Raw genomic sequence first — 16,801 nt, forward strand, 5'->3', positions numbered from 1 at the left:
CACACGTGCTTAATGACACCCGAGTGATCTCTTTTCGTGGAAGAAAACCAACCTTTCTAAAAACAAAAACCAGCATCTCTTCTCTGCGCTATGACAATTAGCCTATATTTTAACTTCGGTCACCTTGTCACAATAGTCCTTAAGTGCTATAGGTTGGAGACTGATTAATATACAAGAACATAACATTTAGAATCGCACGTATGGGTAATAAGTATAGATGCATGCACGCTGAAACACTTGTTTTTCAGGACTGTGTTTGGGGGGGAGGTTGCCCAGCGTGAGCGTCACGCTCATGTGACGAGAGACCGGGTCAGAAGGTGCCGGGTCTTTGTGAATACCGTACAGTAAAAACACGTTTCCGAAGGTGCAGGGCCAGTAAGTGAGTTGTAAGCCGGTCTATAAGAAGACGCCGAGACAGCCTGGGTCCCTTGAGTCATATACACGTGACGACGAGAAGTTTAAAAATGGGTTACCGTGTAACAGGCTGAAGTAACGTTCTGGAAAACTCGCTACAAGGGGGTGGAGAGACAGACAGAGAGAGAGAGAGGAGGGAGGGGGGGTTCAGGCAATTAAACTTTACACCTAAAATTGGGTGAAATGCAGGAATGCGGGCTGGGTACATAATGCACCCCCTCTCTATCAAGGTATTTAACTGCTACCTGCGTGTATGACTAAGTATCGAAGTAAAAAAAAATGTTAATATGACTCCGCCACCGAGCACTCCAAGACCGAGACGAAGGGGTATTTATTTTATTTAAAAGCATGTACAGTATGCATGTTCGGCGGGGAAGACCGTGAGACCGGCGAGGAACGTCAAAGCGAAAGAGCCCCTGCCTGCACACGCTACACGCACGGTTCGCCTGGTGTGAGAGGAGAGCGGTGCCGACGGCGCTACTTCCACCGGCTGACTGCTGACGTTGATCCTCTCGGTCCAGCCTCTCGCCGGAGCGGCAGCAGCAGAGACCAAGCGAGGCAGCGCTGGGGTCGCGGCGTCGATTGGGTAGGGCCGCGGTCCTGCACCCCCACCCCACCCCCCCCCACTCTCTCTCGCTCGGTGAGCCCGGTGAGCAGTGCGCACTGGCCGGAGCCGGGGAGTCTCCTGCTACACTTCAATGGAGGAACAGCCCAGCGTGCGGGCACCTCAGCAGCGCTACCACCATGGAGGAGAGAGGAGCCCGACCCGGCCCAGGAAAACGCTGAAAAATGAGCCGAGCCACTGCCAGCACCACCACCAGGAAACGCAGGCGAAGAAAACAGGTCGGGTTTGCTTAGCTAAGGCCAGAAACAGCTGAAGATGGGGAATTATTTGAGCTGGAAGTTGGGTGCGTGAGTCTCCACTGTGAGACGGCGGAGGGTGGCTGTCTGTAATATGGAGATTGACCTTGTGCTGCCGGTTAGCAGCGATTCCTGGTCACTTTTTTTAGACGTATCTAAGGAGGGCGGACGCCGCCTGGCACGCTGGTTTACAGTAAAAGACTCTTTTCTCGAACTGTCTCGGGGTGGGTCGTGCGAAAGGGCCAGTTTTAATTGAGAAAATCGCGGGGTTTTGAGTGCTCGTCTCCCCCCTTACCAACACAAGCCGGCTCCGCTGGAATGTGCTTTTCCTCAGTTTACTCGGCTGCTATTTCCTGTCCGCCATGTTGGTAGCGAAAATCCCAGCACCGGGCTCTCAAACCATGACTTTCTACAGCTGTCGGTGCCGTCGTGGCACCCCCGGGAAGTTCAGGGGATTGATTTTCTCGTTTTGTGCGGCGAAAGTGGGCGCCAGCGTAGTATTTTACTGAGACCCCGGATCGCTCTCCTTGAGTCTGTGGGCCCTGTTGCTCTCTGCTGTTCCGGAGGCGGCGGCGGCGGCGGGGGGGCCTCCAATCGGAGAGCCGGTGTTCAACAAAAATGCAGCAAAATACCCGCAAAGACGAATCTTCCAAAGATCCGATCAAACCAGTGTCGTGTTTTTAGTGTCCTGGGACGGTGTCCTTCCGTGCAAGGCCGCGCCGGAGACCCGTCTCCTCTGTCGGCAGCAGAGAGGACTTGACAGCCGCCCGCCCGGAGACGGGGTGCCCAGTCATTTTCGTTTTTCACGTAAAATAGGAAAACGGAACAGTAAATGAAAAATGTTTAAAATAAAGCCGCGAGTTACAGATGCACCTCAATGCTTTAAGATGGTTTTTTAGTTAACTTGGAGAACTGACCCAGTTTACGTTTTTGTCCAAAATTGGTAGCACATACTTTTTTTATTTTTGGGAAGGTTGTTGTAGTCGATAATAAAATACCACGGGTCTCAGTTACCCTCTTCCCTCGTATAGCATCTTCATTTTCCTTGGGATATTTGCCCGTGTACCCGTTTTCGCGAGGCTGGTTGTGCTCTTATTAATAGTGGCCATGCTTTTGAGCTGTATGTACACATATATCATTCGTAGGAATCCGTGTGTGTGTGTGTATGTGGACACTTTTGGTATTTGGGGGGCGATTAATCTGTTTTAAATAAGCGTTTAGCCGACCAGGAGAAGGAACGTGTTGAGGCGGAAGAACTGCTGCTCGTGCAGTTTGTGGAGATCTCGCGTGCCCGAGAGCTCCGGCAGCCGGGGAAGCGCCACGCGAGGCGGAGCGAGCTCTTCCACGCTTCTTGGCAAATCCCAGCAACATGTTGCGGAGTCGCCTTAAGTCGCTCGCAAAAGCCAAACCGACGCGTAATGGGGATGGTGGCGAAGCGGGAAGGCCGAGAACGCTACGCTTCGTGTAGTTTTTTTTTTTTTAAAAAAAACAGCAAGTTGGCGTGAGGGCAGACGTTGAGTTCGTGTGCATCAGCACCACCACTCCTGAACCGCGGCGTGGAGAGGGTCCCACTGCGCCACGCGAACAGCGGGGAGAATCGATCACATGGGGTTTTAGTGGAGCGTTGCCTCTTTTTGTTTTCAAAAAGAGAACAGTTCTGGCGCCGTCACAGCACAAGATCAGTCAGATTATCACCATAGATCGCACATTGTTTTCCAAAGACACCACAGGCCCTCTCTCGCTCCTTTAAAGCTGCTTGTGGTGGACAGACTAGGGTCGCTTTCAGCGCAAGCGTGGGGTGGTTGTTCTCATTTCTACCTTCTCCTTAGTCTTGCATTTGGCCTGCTGGGCTGGAGCGACTGGCTCACTCCTACCATGTCTAACACGTGTAGGGAGTGTAGCGTGCCTGTGAGCTCACTGGACAGCACGGTAATGGAATAGCACAGATTTGTATTTCAGTGCTAACTGCCACTAGAAAGATCCCCTGTGTATTGGATGGGACATAATCAGGTGAACTGCAGGAGAGATGATTTCTGCATCTTGGAAAGCTTTGATTTAAAGCCTAGAAAGGCTGCATTTTAGTAACCTTTTTTTGTGGTAAGTGTACACCTGTGTAAGCCTGTGAAAAGCTCGGGTGCATGTAATAGGCACAGTTAATGCCTTCATGCTGAAAACATAGCGCTCTTTTTACCTCGGTACAGGGTGCCCACTGTCATGGAAATCCTGGAAGAGGTATGGAAAGTGAAATTTCATTTTCCAGACCTGGAAAAGTTTTGAAAAATGATAAAAAAAATAGAATATCCATTACGTTTTGGGGAAAAGTCATGGGATTTTTTTTTGAGTTGACCCAAGATGATCAGGGCTGTATCATATGATTTTGCTAGCAAACTTTTAAAAAGAGGCCGTTGGCAACAGTACACCGCGTCAGTCCCTCTCGCGGGAATGTTATAGTGAGCCATGAGCTCGCCTCGCGCCCATTTCAGAATGGCAGGTGAATGTGTTTTCAGTGACCTCTGGTTAGCAGGTGAAAAACACAAGCTATCGCTCCGAACGGATGAAGACCCAGGACGTGCAAGATGTAAATGATGCAGGAAGAGAAGTTAGGGAAAAGCTTTGGCATTTTGCTGGTAGAAGCGAGTAGGAGCCCTGCCAGTCGTGCTTGTCGGAGCACCTGCATCGACGGGTGTTAAATATTCCGAAGTCTTTGCTTGTTGCAGACGGGAGATCCTCGCGCGAGCAGTTCAGCTTCGCCCCCCGTGTGGTTGTCTGCCACAGTAAAATAGGTTCTCGGAGGACGTGTGTGTGTGTGTGTGTGTGTGTGTGTGTGTGTGTGTGTGTGTGTGTGTGTGTGTGTGTGTGTGTGTGGCAGCTAGGTCTGTATTCCAGACAGAACCCGGCCGATCCTCTTCTGCTTGTGGGGGGGCCCCCCGATTCCGCTACGAGAGGGGACCGGCTTTCCTGAAACTCTTCCTGCTGGGCTTGTTCATGTGGGGGGGCAGCAGCATGAGGTGATTTACGTCCTGGAAAAGAAGGGAGACGGTTCACTCAGAACACAAGCACTAAGGGTGGAGGGGAGCAGGCTGGATACTGCCCCTTTCACAGGCTTCCAGTGCAGGTTAGTCTTCACGTCTGCGCTCAGACTGACTACCGCAGGCCTGGCTGGGCCAGTCTCTCGCCATGCTGCAGCTGTTGCAGTGGAGGACACAGGAGGAGAGACGCTAAGGGTCTCTTCTTGCTGTACAAGCTAGGGGTCCGAGGGTTGATGGCGATTCACCGTATGAAACTGACTTTGACGTTTTCTCTGCAGTGGGAGTTATAAATGGGAGCAGACCACACAGGTTAAAGACGAGCTCCGAGGATGGGATGGGGTGGTCTCTCAAGCTTGTTTATTTTGATTGTGTTTGTTACGCTGTTATGAAGTGTTGCACAACCCCACTGCAGCTTACTAGGAACTCTGATGTTTGGAGAGCTGCCAGAAATTGAGGGAAGAGCTATATTTGCCAAAATGTTGCTAAGCTAATATTTGATAACAAACGTGTTATAACAGTTCTGTGGGATGGAAGTGTTAATGTTACTGAGTTTCATTTCTAAAAAATATTGCGCTGGGCGTTGAATCGGCAGTGTCTCCTACTTAACACGACTTCTGAACTCGAATTAGATTGTAACGTGCTCGTCTTCTTCCTGTTTAGAAAAGAAAATGCTTTTTTTTTGCTAAAGCCAGACCAGAAATATAACCGTTCATACATGATCTAAAATTCTTAGAACTTCAGTTTTGGTGCAGAAGATCTATTAAAAATCTGTGCTTAAATTAGATGTATGCCTGAGCCTGGCTACCTCTTAGTCTCCACATCCAGCATCACTTTGCACACTCCTCACTCCTGCAGGGCCTCATCCTGTGTAAATGTAGCTGGAGTTAGACAGCAGCACCCAAGACCTGACCTAAGCTGACCTTGGTGACCTCCTCATATTCTTTTAATGATGAAGATGAGCGCGTGACGACACAGACCTCTGCTCAGACCGCTGGGGTTTGTCAGCAGCCTTTAAACTGATTTTAAACTTATGGCCAGCAGCTCTATCACCCTGTGACACACAGCTGGCCGCCCACTGGAGCTCAGCGGGTGTGAGCCTGGCCAGTACCTGGATGGGAGACCTCCTGGGAAAAACTAAGGCTGCTGCTGGAAGAGGTGTTAGTGGGGCCAGTAGGGGGCGCTCACCCTGCGGTCCATGTGGGTCCTAATGCCCCAGTATAGTGACAGGGACACTACTGTAAAAAGGCGCCATGCTTCGGATGAGACGTAAAACTGAAGTCCTGACTCTCTGTGGTCATTAAAAATCCCAGGGTGTTTCTCAAAAAGAGTAGGGGTGTAACCCTGGTGTCCTGGCCAAATTTCCTCCTGGCCTTTGCCAATCATGGCCTCCTAATAATCCCCATCTCTGAACTGGCTTCATCACTCTGCTCTCCTCCCCACTGAGAGCTGGTGTGTGGGGAGAGTACTGGTGCATCATCCAGGTGGGGCTGCACACTGGTGGGGGTGGAGGGGATCCCCATTACCTGTAAAGCGCTTTGAGTGGAGTGTCCAGAAAAGCGCTATATAAGTGTCAGCAATTATGTATCATTATTTACTCTTGGTTTTCTCTGGTTATTTTTGTAGGAAATGGCAAAATAAACGGCAGCGCAGCGGAGAGAGAGAAGATCCTGTCTGCCAGCGATTCCGCCGAGCTCCTCGGTCCTGGGAATGGCAGCAGGCAGCTGGTAGACCCTCCCCCCAGACCCCGCCAGGCAGCCAGGACTGCGGACACTCTCGCCAAAGTGGGGAGCAAAGCCGGCCCTGGTCATAAGACCAGTATGGACAGCAGGAGTGACAGGCCCGCGGACAGGAAGGAGCCGGCGTCGCTCCTGAACGGAGTCGTGGCCCTGAGCTCGGGCTGCGTCGCCAACGGCTACCCCGGCGGCGGCGGCGGCCGGCCGGCGGCGGACAACGACGGCAGCGGGTCGGAGAGCGGCTACACCACGCCCAAGAAGCGCAAGGCCAGGCGCAACAGCGTGAAGGAGCCGCAGGAGCCCGAGCCCTGCGGGGCCAGGCCCGACGCCCCCCCGAGCCGGGCCAAGCTGGGGTCCGGCGGGCCGGCGGCGGGGGTCACGGCCGGGCCGGCGGGCGAGCTGCAGAGGAAGAACTCGGACAGCAAGGCGGCCGGGTGTCCCGGCAAGAAATTCGAGGACAAGCCCGGCAAGGTCAAGCCCGCCAGCTCGGTGGCGCCCCGAGAGGACTCGTGGACCCTGTTCAAGCCCCCCCCCGTCTTTCCAGTGGACAACAGCAGCGCCAAGATTGTCCCCAAGATCAGTTATGCAAGCAAAGTCAAGGAGAACCTCAACAAGGAGAGCCAGGCCCCCCCGCTGCCCGCCCGGCTGTCTCACGTCCCCATGTCCGCTGTGAAGACCGGCACCTCGGCGGCCTTTGCGAACGGGCCCGTCTCCGCGGAGGCGGCCTGCTGCTCGCCGGCCGGGCCCCTCCTCGGCGCTGCTTGTCCCGAGACGCCCGCCCCCGCGGTGCCGGCGGGCGAGAATGTAGCCTCGTCGCCCGACAGCAGCGGCGGCAGCGGGGAGCCCAGGAAACCCGGCCTCTTCGTGTACCCTTTGACCCCTGCGCATATGCAAGCCGCGCTGCCCAGCGCCCGCCCGGTGGATGTACCCTCGCAGCAGAAGGCCCTGGGGGACATCTTCCAGAACCAGTGGGGGCTGTCCTTCATCAACGAGCCCAGCGCAGGGCCCGAGGGGGCGCCAGGGCGGCCCGCAGTGGGGGGCGGGGGGGCGGCCGAGGTGACGTTCCAGGGGCAGTGCGCCGCGCGGGGCGCCGAGGCCCCAGGGCTGGACCGCCCGACCCTCCCAAAGGCTTCTGACCTCGACAAACGGACTAGCCCCCATTCCCTCGCCAGTGTTTTCAAAACGTGCCCCCCCGCCCCTGCCGCCGAGGGGGGGGCGCCACTTCAGCCTCTCGTGCCGGACCCCCAGAAGGGCGAGGCGGGGAGCCCAGGTGCAATAGAGTTCGCTTCTGCTAAGGACCTTGGTGCCGAATCGCCTCAGGCCTCCCCAGCCAATCCTGTGTTGACTGCGGCCAAAGAACAGGGCCAGACGAAAGCCTGTGACAGGAGTAGTAGCTGGGGCTCATTTGATCTAAAAGCTGCTGTAATTTATCACACTAAAGGTAATGCATCTCGGGCTTGAGGGCAGTGCGATGTCCTTTTCCACCGGGCAGCGTGGGTGGTGTTTAAGGAGGCCTGCCTGGGCGCTGTCGTCCCTTTTCCGGTCTGTAGAGCTGTGCCTCTCGCGGAGTTGAGAAATGAGCCCAGGATGGCTGGGGATCGGGAGTGTTTGGAAATCGGAGCTGCGCAGCTCTCTGGAAAGGCCGATGATTCCAGGGAAGTACCTGGCAGTGAGCGGTCTGCCAGCGTCTCCCTGGTGAAGGGGTCGGAGAGCCAGCCCTGGGTTCACGCGCGTGCAGTCTAGACGCCAGCTCTCCCTGGAGCAGGCCTGCCTGACGCTGCTGAACCTCAGAGGGTGGATAAGCGCTGAGAGTTGTTTTTTTGGTGGTGGGGGTTACTTGTTTTTAACTCAGGTGTGAGAAGAAAAATGTGCATCTCATGTACTGATCTGTTTTCTCTCTTTGTTGTTTTTTTTCCTATTTCCTATTTTCCTAACTCTATTCTGTTATGTTCTTTCTCTCCTGTTGCATCAGTACAGTGTTTATTTTTAAAGAGTTTTTTTCTTCAATTTTGTAGGCCTGAAACCTAATGAAATCTGTGCTGAGACGTGTAGAAAAGACTAAAACCACTGCACTAGTATTGATCTGCCAGAAGAAAACATTTTAAGGATTAGTGGCTATCTTGTATATGCGATGCATGCATGTGTTCAAGTTTGCATGTATTTTTAATGTGAATCTTTCTTTTATTTTGCAGAAATGGAATATATTTTGACTTTGCAGAAACAAGGTGAGTACTGTGAAGTGTGAGGGGTTTTGGTTGGGCTCTTTTTGGTGAACCATGCTCAGGTTACAGAACAGCAGCGTGGAATGTGGCTGGAGATTCCTGGGTAGTCAGTCAGTCAGTCTTCGGGATCAGTCATTAGTAGAAACAAGTTAACCGGTCCCCTCAATCTTGGAGGAGTTTTAGTCCCTGATACCAAAGGGGTTTTGGGGGCAATAGCTGTACTGAGGTACCCCAGCCTCAGAATGAGATCCTGAAACATAAGGCTGTGCCAGTGAGTTGGCTTCTTTTTGCACTGTGATACGAAAAATAATCTATCTTGTAAATGCTTCAGGTTCTGCTTTGAGGTTAAGTGAATATTTTAATAAGCAAAAGGAAAATCATGTTAGTTTTTTTTAGACGGATAGTACCAGAGGTTTTTTTTTTACTCAGTTTAGATTTCTCCCTCCAGAATCATTATCCTGGTTGGAACTGAATTAGAAAAAGGAGTTTTGAGCTTTCCCAGTTAAAACCTTTATAAACCCAGATGAGTGGGTCTCTGCTGTTATGAGCAGTGTTTTTACAGTGTTAAGGAATAAAAATCCATCTTTCTAACCTAACAAAAGAAAAGTGGAGATCACAATCCCTTCCAAAGCGAGAGCTTTCTGGTGTTCTGGTCATTGGAGTGGTTTCAGACCTGAGAGGTGTGAACTGCATCAAACACAGTGGCCCTGTTAGACCAAGGGAAAGTTGTACGAGGATCTGTTTCTTCAATATGCCTTCCGCACTGGGGAACTAAAACCTGCTTCTCTCTCAATCTCTCCCCCGTAGATCCAAAAAGAGTGGTGGTTTATGACGAATCCAAGGACAGGCCTGACCAGTGAGGCTGCGACAGCCAACGCTTTGTACCTGAACACTGCTGCCCTCGCTGGCTGGAGGGTCGACCAGCTCCTCCACCACAGTGGGGGGCGTTGCAAAAACAAACAAAATCAATCGTCACTTTTGTAGTGGAACTGAGAGAGGGGAGTGCCCTGCAGCAGAGACTTCGCTGTGGAATTGAAACGGGGACGAGGGAGAGACTAGGGGGAGACACGGACCAGCCTCCCCGCGTCTGTCTGGGAGCTGCTTTGCGGAGACCTGCCACTGGGAGCCGCCGCGCGCTGGAGAGAGACTCTTGGCTTCCGGTACAGACTAGAATATCTCTGCTCTTGGACGCTGGCCGCAGGTGAGCTGGAGACCAGCTGAGCCTCCTGCACGAGCTTTGGTTGCGACAGCCTGGGACTCGCAGAGCCACCCCTGGGGGGAGTGGGAGGGGGTTTGTCACGTGACGGGTGAGGCCGGGAGGCTCGATCTCTCTTCCCGAGCCTGCGGTGGCGTTGGGACTGAAGCCGATTGACGATGGGACGCCTCAGCCTTGTTATTTCCTTAAGCCGATCCACACACATGCAAACATATGTGCACTGTATGTACGTGTATATCTGCTTGGTGTGTGCAGTTATGCATTGGGTGTATGTATACATACACAAAAGCTGAGGAAGGTTGCCTTGAAGTTTCTCAACTGAAAAAAAAACAAACCAAGAAATGGCAGGAGACGTCAAGCATCCTGTCTTGCTGCAATTTAAAAAAAAAAAAAGCCAGGCCTTGAGAATGAAAAATTGTCTTAAATGTGCTGTGGGAAAAGATCGCTCAGTACAGTACTGACTTTGCTGGACATCTTTCATTAGCGATGCTTCTTTTTTTCTGTTGATTTCATTTCGTCTTTGACTGAAATCGGAACCCAGCCAGGATCCGCGGGAGGTGGAGAAAGAGGGGAGCGGGTCGGGGGGGGGGGAGAGGGGGCGCCGGGTCTCCCCCGAGTCCGGCGGCTCTTCTGCTCCCGGTCCCTCTGCGCCGGCACCGCAAGCACAGAGCAGCCTTGTCTTTGCTTGGGATGTCACCAGCGTCTTCACGTATTTGAATGGTTGTTTTTTTTTTTTTTCCTCCTTCCTCATCCCTTGTGAACCTCTCCGCTAAATTACACCCCGTGTTGAAGTCGTGCGGAACAGGAGACTCCCCTAACGGTCCCGCTGAGTTGTTTGAATGAAGTGGAGCGAGCTGGTGGCGTTGGCAGACCTGGGCTGCGCGAGGGGGGAGTTGGGGCTTTGGGGTTTTTTGGGTTGGGGCGGGTTAAGATCTTGGGGTCCGCCGCGGAGCCCTTGCGGGGGGGTGGGGGGGAGACGGAGCGCCAGCTGGGTTTCTCTCTCCGGCTTTCGGTCCGTCTCCGTACTCCTTCCTCGCCGCCTGCCCTCCTCTTCCTCGGCCGCTCCTGCTCGTGGCTGGGAGCCAAATCCGACTGTTAGTGCCGCGAGGGATGAGGGGCATGTGGAGCCCGAAGTCGTGTCGTTTTCATGGAAATCCGTTCGGAGAATTGTGGAAGCAGCCGTGTTCATGGCTCGGACATTATTCTTGCGCGCAATTCTTCCCAGATTGTAGCATGTGCAAATGGAGCTGCGACGTTCCATTTTTCATTGTCCCCTCTACACTAAAGAAGCGTTTAGTTTAATGGCCACCCGTTGCTTAAGAACATGTGTGCAAGGAGGTAGTTTGAACTAGATAATAACTCTCCTTTCTCCTTGACAGTATTCAGATTCTGCTTCTTTTTTTTGAGCAGGGGCATTTTTAGGTTGTAGATTTTGTTTTTTCCAGTTAAAATGATTTGATTAAAAATGATTAGCACTTTATATAAACTAATTTTTTTCTAATAAATATATATATATGTGAAAATATAATGCTGTCCCCTGCTAAGAATGGCTTTGGGTTTTTAAAAAACACAAAAAAAAAACACAAAAAAAATAAGTCACTCAGGTAGAATTAGGAAAGCCATGATCTGACCAATAGGAAGTTTAATTGCCAAAAATGCTAATTCTAAACCTGCTGATTTTTAACATTAACTTGCCCTAAAAGACTTTTTAATTTAGAATTTTTAAGACATTAAAATCGTCATTGAACTTTCTATATCAATTTAAATTAACCTGTAGTGCTGTGTGATACATGATACCAAAAACATATATATCTATTTTGAAATTATATATATCTGTATTTTCGGGGGGGGGTTTTTCCCCGTGAAACCTGCGATGCGCCCGTCTCGTAGTGGAAGGTCAGGCGATGTTGAGATTTGAGATGTCGAGGGGTGTCCTGCGGGCCTGTCCCAGTTTCCGTTACTTTCATACGGAGCCGTGCTCCGCGGTGCAGGCGAGCCCTCGCGTTTCCGAGGGGAAAAGAGTCCCTCTCGCGTCTCCTCGGACCGTCCCCCCGGAGTTTCCTTCATCCTTCCTTCTCTCCTTCCGCCGTAGCCTGGCGGAGTAGCTCCGGCCTCCAGCGGGACGGCTATGAAGCTGGTGAGGTCCGCAGCCCAGCGGTTCCGCCTCCGTTGGCGGAGATTTGGGATTGTCCCGGACTGTCCCGGCCTCGGAGCCGGCTCCCACTTCCTTATACAAGAAACTGTATACGGCCAATAAAGTGATCTGATCTTAATTCCGCTAATTATTTGGTAGGCTTTCGGCATAGTTTTCGGGACTTTTCCGACTGCGTCTCTAGGAGTGGGTGTGGGCGCGGTGTGCGGTTTTGAAACCGAGTTCAGTGAAGCCGCCTGCACTCTGAATAGAGTAGGGTGAGAAAGTGCTGCTTAACCCTCGAGCTCATCTGTTCCTGGCCGAGTGCGCAATATTACTTTGCAGTATTAAACGGTCCTTCCATGACAAGAGGAACGGCGGTGCGCCGTGTTTCCCGTTTCGTCTTCAAAACATTTCGGTCGTGTTTAAAACTCGCTCCTTTCCTTAGCGTCCGAAGAGTAGTCACCGTGTGAGGGTGGGGTCCAGGAGTTAGTTGTTGTTGGGGTTTTTTTTTTTTTTGGTGGAACGGAAAAGGCATCTTGTTCTTGGGATGCGGAAAAGAGCAGGAGTCCCATAGGATGGATCCAGGCGCGTGCCGAGTGTGCGTCACTGTGGCGCCGGTGTCGGTGTGGACTCGGCTGTGCGGTCAGGAAGAACCCGCAGGCGGTTTCACGCTTTGTGCCCAGTCCTGGAATATTGAATGGCCAGAGCAGTTTAGCCTTGCAGTTGAAATTCGCACCCGTGTGTTATAAACTGCCTGACGCAGGGAGTGGGAGTGTTAAACGCTGTCCACTCGGGATGGGGGCGGGTGGGGGAGGGAGCTCTTTTTAAACATGTTAGAAAGTCTTTATGATTATGAACTTCGATTTGTTTTTGTTTTGTTTTTTTTTTAAAAAGAAAAACCTCTTAAAAGCACTTAAACCTTGTTCTTCTGTGTCTGTGACTGAATCGTGAATTGGGAGCACAGGAGGTGAGTGAGATGCACGCGGGGGTGGGGGGGGGTAGGTCATTTCTCTGAGAGCACCGCAGCCTGCTAACCAAGCCCCAGACACGGCCGTTCTCCAGCGAGACCGACCTGGCGACAACTGTTCGACAGGACCGTGTGTCAGGTGTTCGCCGATTCCTCACGCTGCTCCCTTGATATTTATGTACCTGTAAGTTTTCCTGGGAATGTCCACAGTCTATGGGAGGGTTAAGGGAAGGTGCCGTTGTGTAGCTGGGCTGCCAGGTCGTTATTCCTGGTCTTGAAGCCACGTTATTACATATGAGTGCTTGCAGGCAGCAGACGGTGAGATCAGTTAGAAATGGCTTCTTCCCATTGAGAAGATTCCCCCCCGCCCCCTATACAATGTACAGGTCACCGGTGTTTAAAGGGAATAAAAAGTGATCAACTTTCAAATCCCCAGACATGCAACTGTTTGTATATGTTGTTGGTTTGTTTTTGTACACGACTTCTTTTGTGCCATGTTTTGAGTTCCGCGTTCTGTTTAACAGCAAGTCGTTCTCCTAATGTTATATTTCAAGGTTATTCAGCACTGTTATTCAGCAGATCGATCTCTTAATTTTGCTTTTATAAGAGACACTAGAAAACATTGATCGCTGTCTATACAATTGTACAATCAGGGCAGACTGTAAAATGAATATTGGAGCATTCACTACATTTGCACAGTTAGCCTTGTCGCTTAGAGAATTACACTTGGTCACTCCAGATTTACAGGGTCTTAATTGTTACGTTTTCATTGAACAGTTGAGCTCTGATGATCAGTGTCAGTGTTCAACAGTCGCTAAAACATTTTAATTAAAATAAGATGAAGGGCTTTGACCCGAGGTCATAGGGTTTAAATATATAGAAACTGCGCATTTTGCTTTTAATTTCTTTGAAAGGCACACTGTTGATCAAATTGCAATGCTCAAGGAGGAGTAACTGGAAGTGTGGTTATGTATAACTATGCTACTATAGTTGCTATGGTTCTATATATAGTTGTAGTTCAATTTTTCTCTTTTTTTTAGCAGGATTTGTCTCTGTTAAAAAATATTCACACCGTTACACATAAGTGGGCCTGGAATGTTTTAGTTTTATAAATGACTTAGTGGTGGTGCTGTGAATCCGGACCCAGTGGCTCGAGGCCTCCCTGCTCAAGGCTTGGACACTTGTCCACTTTCTTTTGGACCGGCCAGTCGTCCGGGTTTGTCCTTTTGCACACCCGAGCTTGGCCAGCTCGGCGTTCCTCCGAGACGGGGAGAGGAGGAGTGGGTTTTCCTCTGGGACTAGATTCCGAGAGATTTTTTTTCCTCTTTTCTTTGTCGCTTCCAAGGAGGAAAAGGAAAGAGCGGCCCAGATCCAGGCATCTCTGGGGGGGTCGCCGACGGGCTGCCGTTCCCGATGCCGGCGACGGGCCTGGGCTCGCGGAGCGTCGCGGCGTCCGGCTGTCTCCGCGGCGACGGGGTCCCTCACTAAGCGCGCCGTTCAGGGCTTGCAGCCGGTACAGGGCAAGTCGCTCCCAACCCCTCCCGAAGCGGCGGGGTCGTTTCTGGGGCCGGTGTTGCCGGAGGTGCCGCTGCCCGGCCCCTCGCTGTCGTTCCCTTCTGAGGGCCTTCCGGCACCGAGGAGCTGGAGCTGCTGCCACGGCGGCTGGAGAAACGTCTCTCGGGGCCCCGCGGGAGACGCCGGGGAAGCATGGGGGATCCCGCATGAAGGGCTGGTCGAACCGCCTTTGGGGAAGACGTGAGGAAGCAGGGTTGGCCTCGGTGCTGGGCGGAGGGCTGTGGCAGCAGTTCCACTTCCTCGTTGCGTTCCGAGCTCCTGCGGTTTGTCTTTCCGGCTCGGTTTAAATTTGGCTTTGGCTTTCTCCGCTGGATTTAGGAGAAGCTGTCCTGGGGCTTCAGAACCAAATATATCTGCTCTCCGGCTACTGCAGCAAGCGTGGTATTCCAGAAGGGAACAGCAGCCAGGAATTGACATCTTTTTTTTTTTTGTTGTTGTTGTTGTTCATGCATCTATGTGATTGATAAGCCTGACTTCAAAGTCCGAGAGCACAGAGAGAGTCATTTCGCGAGCTGTCTTAACCAGCCTTCAAAACTGGATCTGCATCTGAATCTTTTTTCTTTTTTTTTCTTTTTCATGGAAATGTCCTTAACGTTTCAGACCAATGTAACTTTAAAATTCATTTCTGTTGCGCTTATTAAAATGGTTAAGGATCATTATCGAATGGAACGCTTGAACAGTTGCGTCCTTATTTTTGTGTTTTAGATGCGATTGTATTCCTGACCGACTGAAGTTTTGATTAATTTATCAAGTGGGTTCTGTCAGTGCTGGTTTGCTTTTTGTTGTTGGAAAATGTATTTAGGTACAAAGGAGGTGTCTTTACGCTATTTTAAAATGTTTTAAATGAGCATTCAGCCAGCTGCTATAGGAGAGCCTGGTACCATCGCACTGTCAGACTTGTGTTTTGTGCAGGACTGTGTGCAGAGAGGGGACAGAGCTACAGACTGTTGCTGCTTCCTTTCCTAGTTCCTCTGAAGCTCCACCTGTCCTGGGTCGGCCCGAGCCACAGTCTTTATTACAGACGCACAGCTGCCTCCGCAGTGTGACCTGCGGCCATGCCCAGCCCGACCCGGGTGCGACAGGCGGGGGTGCCCAGGGTCCAGGGCTCGGCTGTGCTGGCGCTGCGCTAGGAACTGGTCCCTGTCCGTCTTCATGGGGCGTCTCCCCCGGGTGCGTTCGCTCCACAGCTACTCTTTTTGATCTCGGAATGAAATTCAGCTGAAATCTGAAAACCTTTCCCCCACCCCCACCCCCCCCACACCCTGAAATTACTCCATACTTCCAAAATCTAGTTTTTTTTGCACCTTAAATGTTTAACACTTAACGCTCAAATGATGAGAGGAAAAATGTGCTCTAAAGTAAAAACAACTGATGATGAAATCTTGTTTTGTGTTTTTTTTAATGCAAACCTGGTTCTCTCCTTCACTTTTCATACAGAGAGCAGGGAGCAGAAAACATCGCCACTCATCCTGATGCTTGTAGGTGTGGCTGGCAGGGTTACAGAGAGTGTAGAAGGTTGGTTTGTTCTTTCTGGTGTCTGAAATTGTGCTTTAACCCACAAGCTGAGCTCCCTCACGGTTCCTTGATAGCATAACCATGATCCCACCTGACACAACAAAGTCCTGGCTAGAACCATGTTTTGCCATTCTGTAATTGTTGAGTGTAGTAATTAAATGAAAGCAGCTTATGAGGCTTCATGGGAAATTAGTTTCAAAGTGCTCCCCACCCTGTTCAAGTAGTCTAAACACAAAATAGTCACTTTTGTGAAATTTGACCTTATTGGCTACAATCTGCCAGCCGAGTTTGCTTGGTAACGGTTGGTATAGCATGAGGTTTGAGAAGGGCTCCAATTCGGCCTCCTGGGAAAGCCACTTACATCTCTGGATGGATTTAGCGTCCTGAAGTTACAAAGCAAAACTGAAAGGGCTGCAGCGTTTTCAGTGGACATTTGGCAAATGTTAGGGAAAAGACTGTTTCTTTTTTGTTTGCAGACAGTTGTTGAGATGGTGCAAAAGTGTTTTTTTTTTGTTGTTTTTCTTTGGTTTCTGGATTTATTTTGTACTGGCCAGTCTTTAACCTTAAGAGCCATTTTTTTTAAAGAAAGCTTTTGTAAAATTCCTAGCACTTTGGTTTTTAAATAAAAACAGCTAACAAAGTCTGCAAACTGTCTCAAAACCAGAACCTGCTCAGTTGGTTTCTGAGTTCTTGGCTTCTTATGATTCAGGTTTCAGCTGTGTTCCTAACAAAAACCTTGTGATGGAAGAAGCACTTTCTACTTGAGGAGTTTAGTATTACAGGTAGTGGACTGACCTTTTTTCACCCTGAGTCCCCATCTTGTCACAGGTAACATGCTTTTACTTTAAGTAAATTATTTAATGCTGATGTGCTGGCAGCCTGTGGGTTGGTTTTGAATATTGGATGAGGTCACATGACCTTTGGCCAACAATGCATTTGAGGTCAATGACCTTTGGTAAGTGTTGCAGCAGAGGTACTTGTTGAGCTCTGGGGAGCAAGAAAGTTCATGTAACAAGTACAGCTTGCACATGCCTTAGTGTTTGCAGCCTGATGACCAGTCATGTGAATTTTGCTAATCGAGGGTCTTGTCTCAGCAGGACCCCTTGTTTCTGTTCTAACTTCCCAGCAGTGAATA

General features: G+C 50.7%; 1 protein-coding gene across 2 annotated transcripts; it reads left to right on the forward strand.

Moving 5' to 3' along the window:
- Positions 1-268: 268 nt before the first annotated feature.
- nufip2 (nuclear FMR1 interacting protein 2) lies at positions 269-15,531 on the forward strand. Of its 2 annotated transcripts, none has more exons than XM_088616018.1 (4): positions 269-1,257; positions 5,928-7,478; positions 8,230-8,262; positions 9,067-15,531. In XM_088616018.1, exons 1-4 carry the CDS (start codon positions 1,113-1,115, stop codon positions 9,117-9,119), a joined length of 1,782 nt encoding a protein of 593 aa, XP_088472144.1. In that variant the 5' UTR covers positions 269-1,112; the 3' UTR covers positions 9,120-15,531. The 2 variants fall into 2 exon arrangements, with proteins under 2 accessions (XP_088472144.1, XP_088472145.1); XM_088616019.1 differs by lacking the exon at positions 269-1,257 and adding an exon at positions 4,140-4,390.
- Positions 15,532-16,801: the final 1,270 nt, after the last annotated feature.

Source organism: Lepisosteus platostomus, chromosome 22 (genome assembly GCF_059453375.1).
Source record: "Lepisosteus platostomus isolate fLepPlt1 chromosome 22, fLepPlt1.hap1, whole genome shotgun sequence".
Taxonomy (NCBI): domain Eukaryota; kingdom Metazoa; phylum Chordata; class Actinopteri; order Semionotiformes; family Lepisosteidae; genus Lepisosteus; species Lepisosteus platostomus.

Bases quoted from the DNA above. Each gene is read 5' to 3' on its own strand.
- nufip2 (XM_088616018.1), top strand. From the start codon at position 1,113: ATGGAGGAACAGCCCAGCGTGCGGGCACCTCAGCAGCGCTACCACCAT. The intron at 7,479-8,229 runs GTAATGCATCTC...TTTATTTTGCAG, and splicing joins TGTAATTTATCACACTAAAG to AAATGGAATATATTTTGACT. The intron at 8,263-9,066 runs GTGAGTACTGTG...TCTCCCCCGTAG, and splicing joins TTTGACTTTGCAGAAACAAG to ATCCAAAAAGAGTGGTGGTT.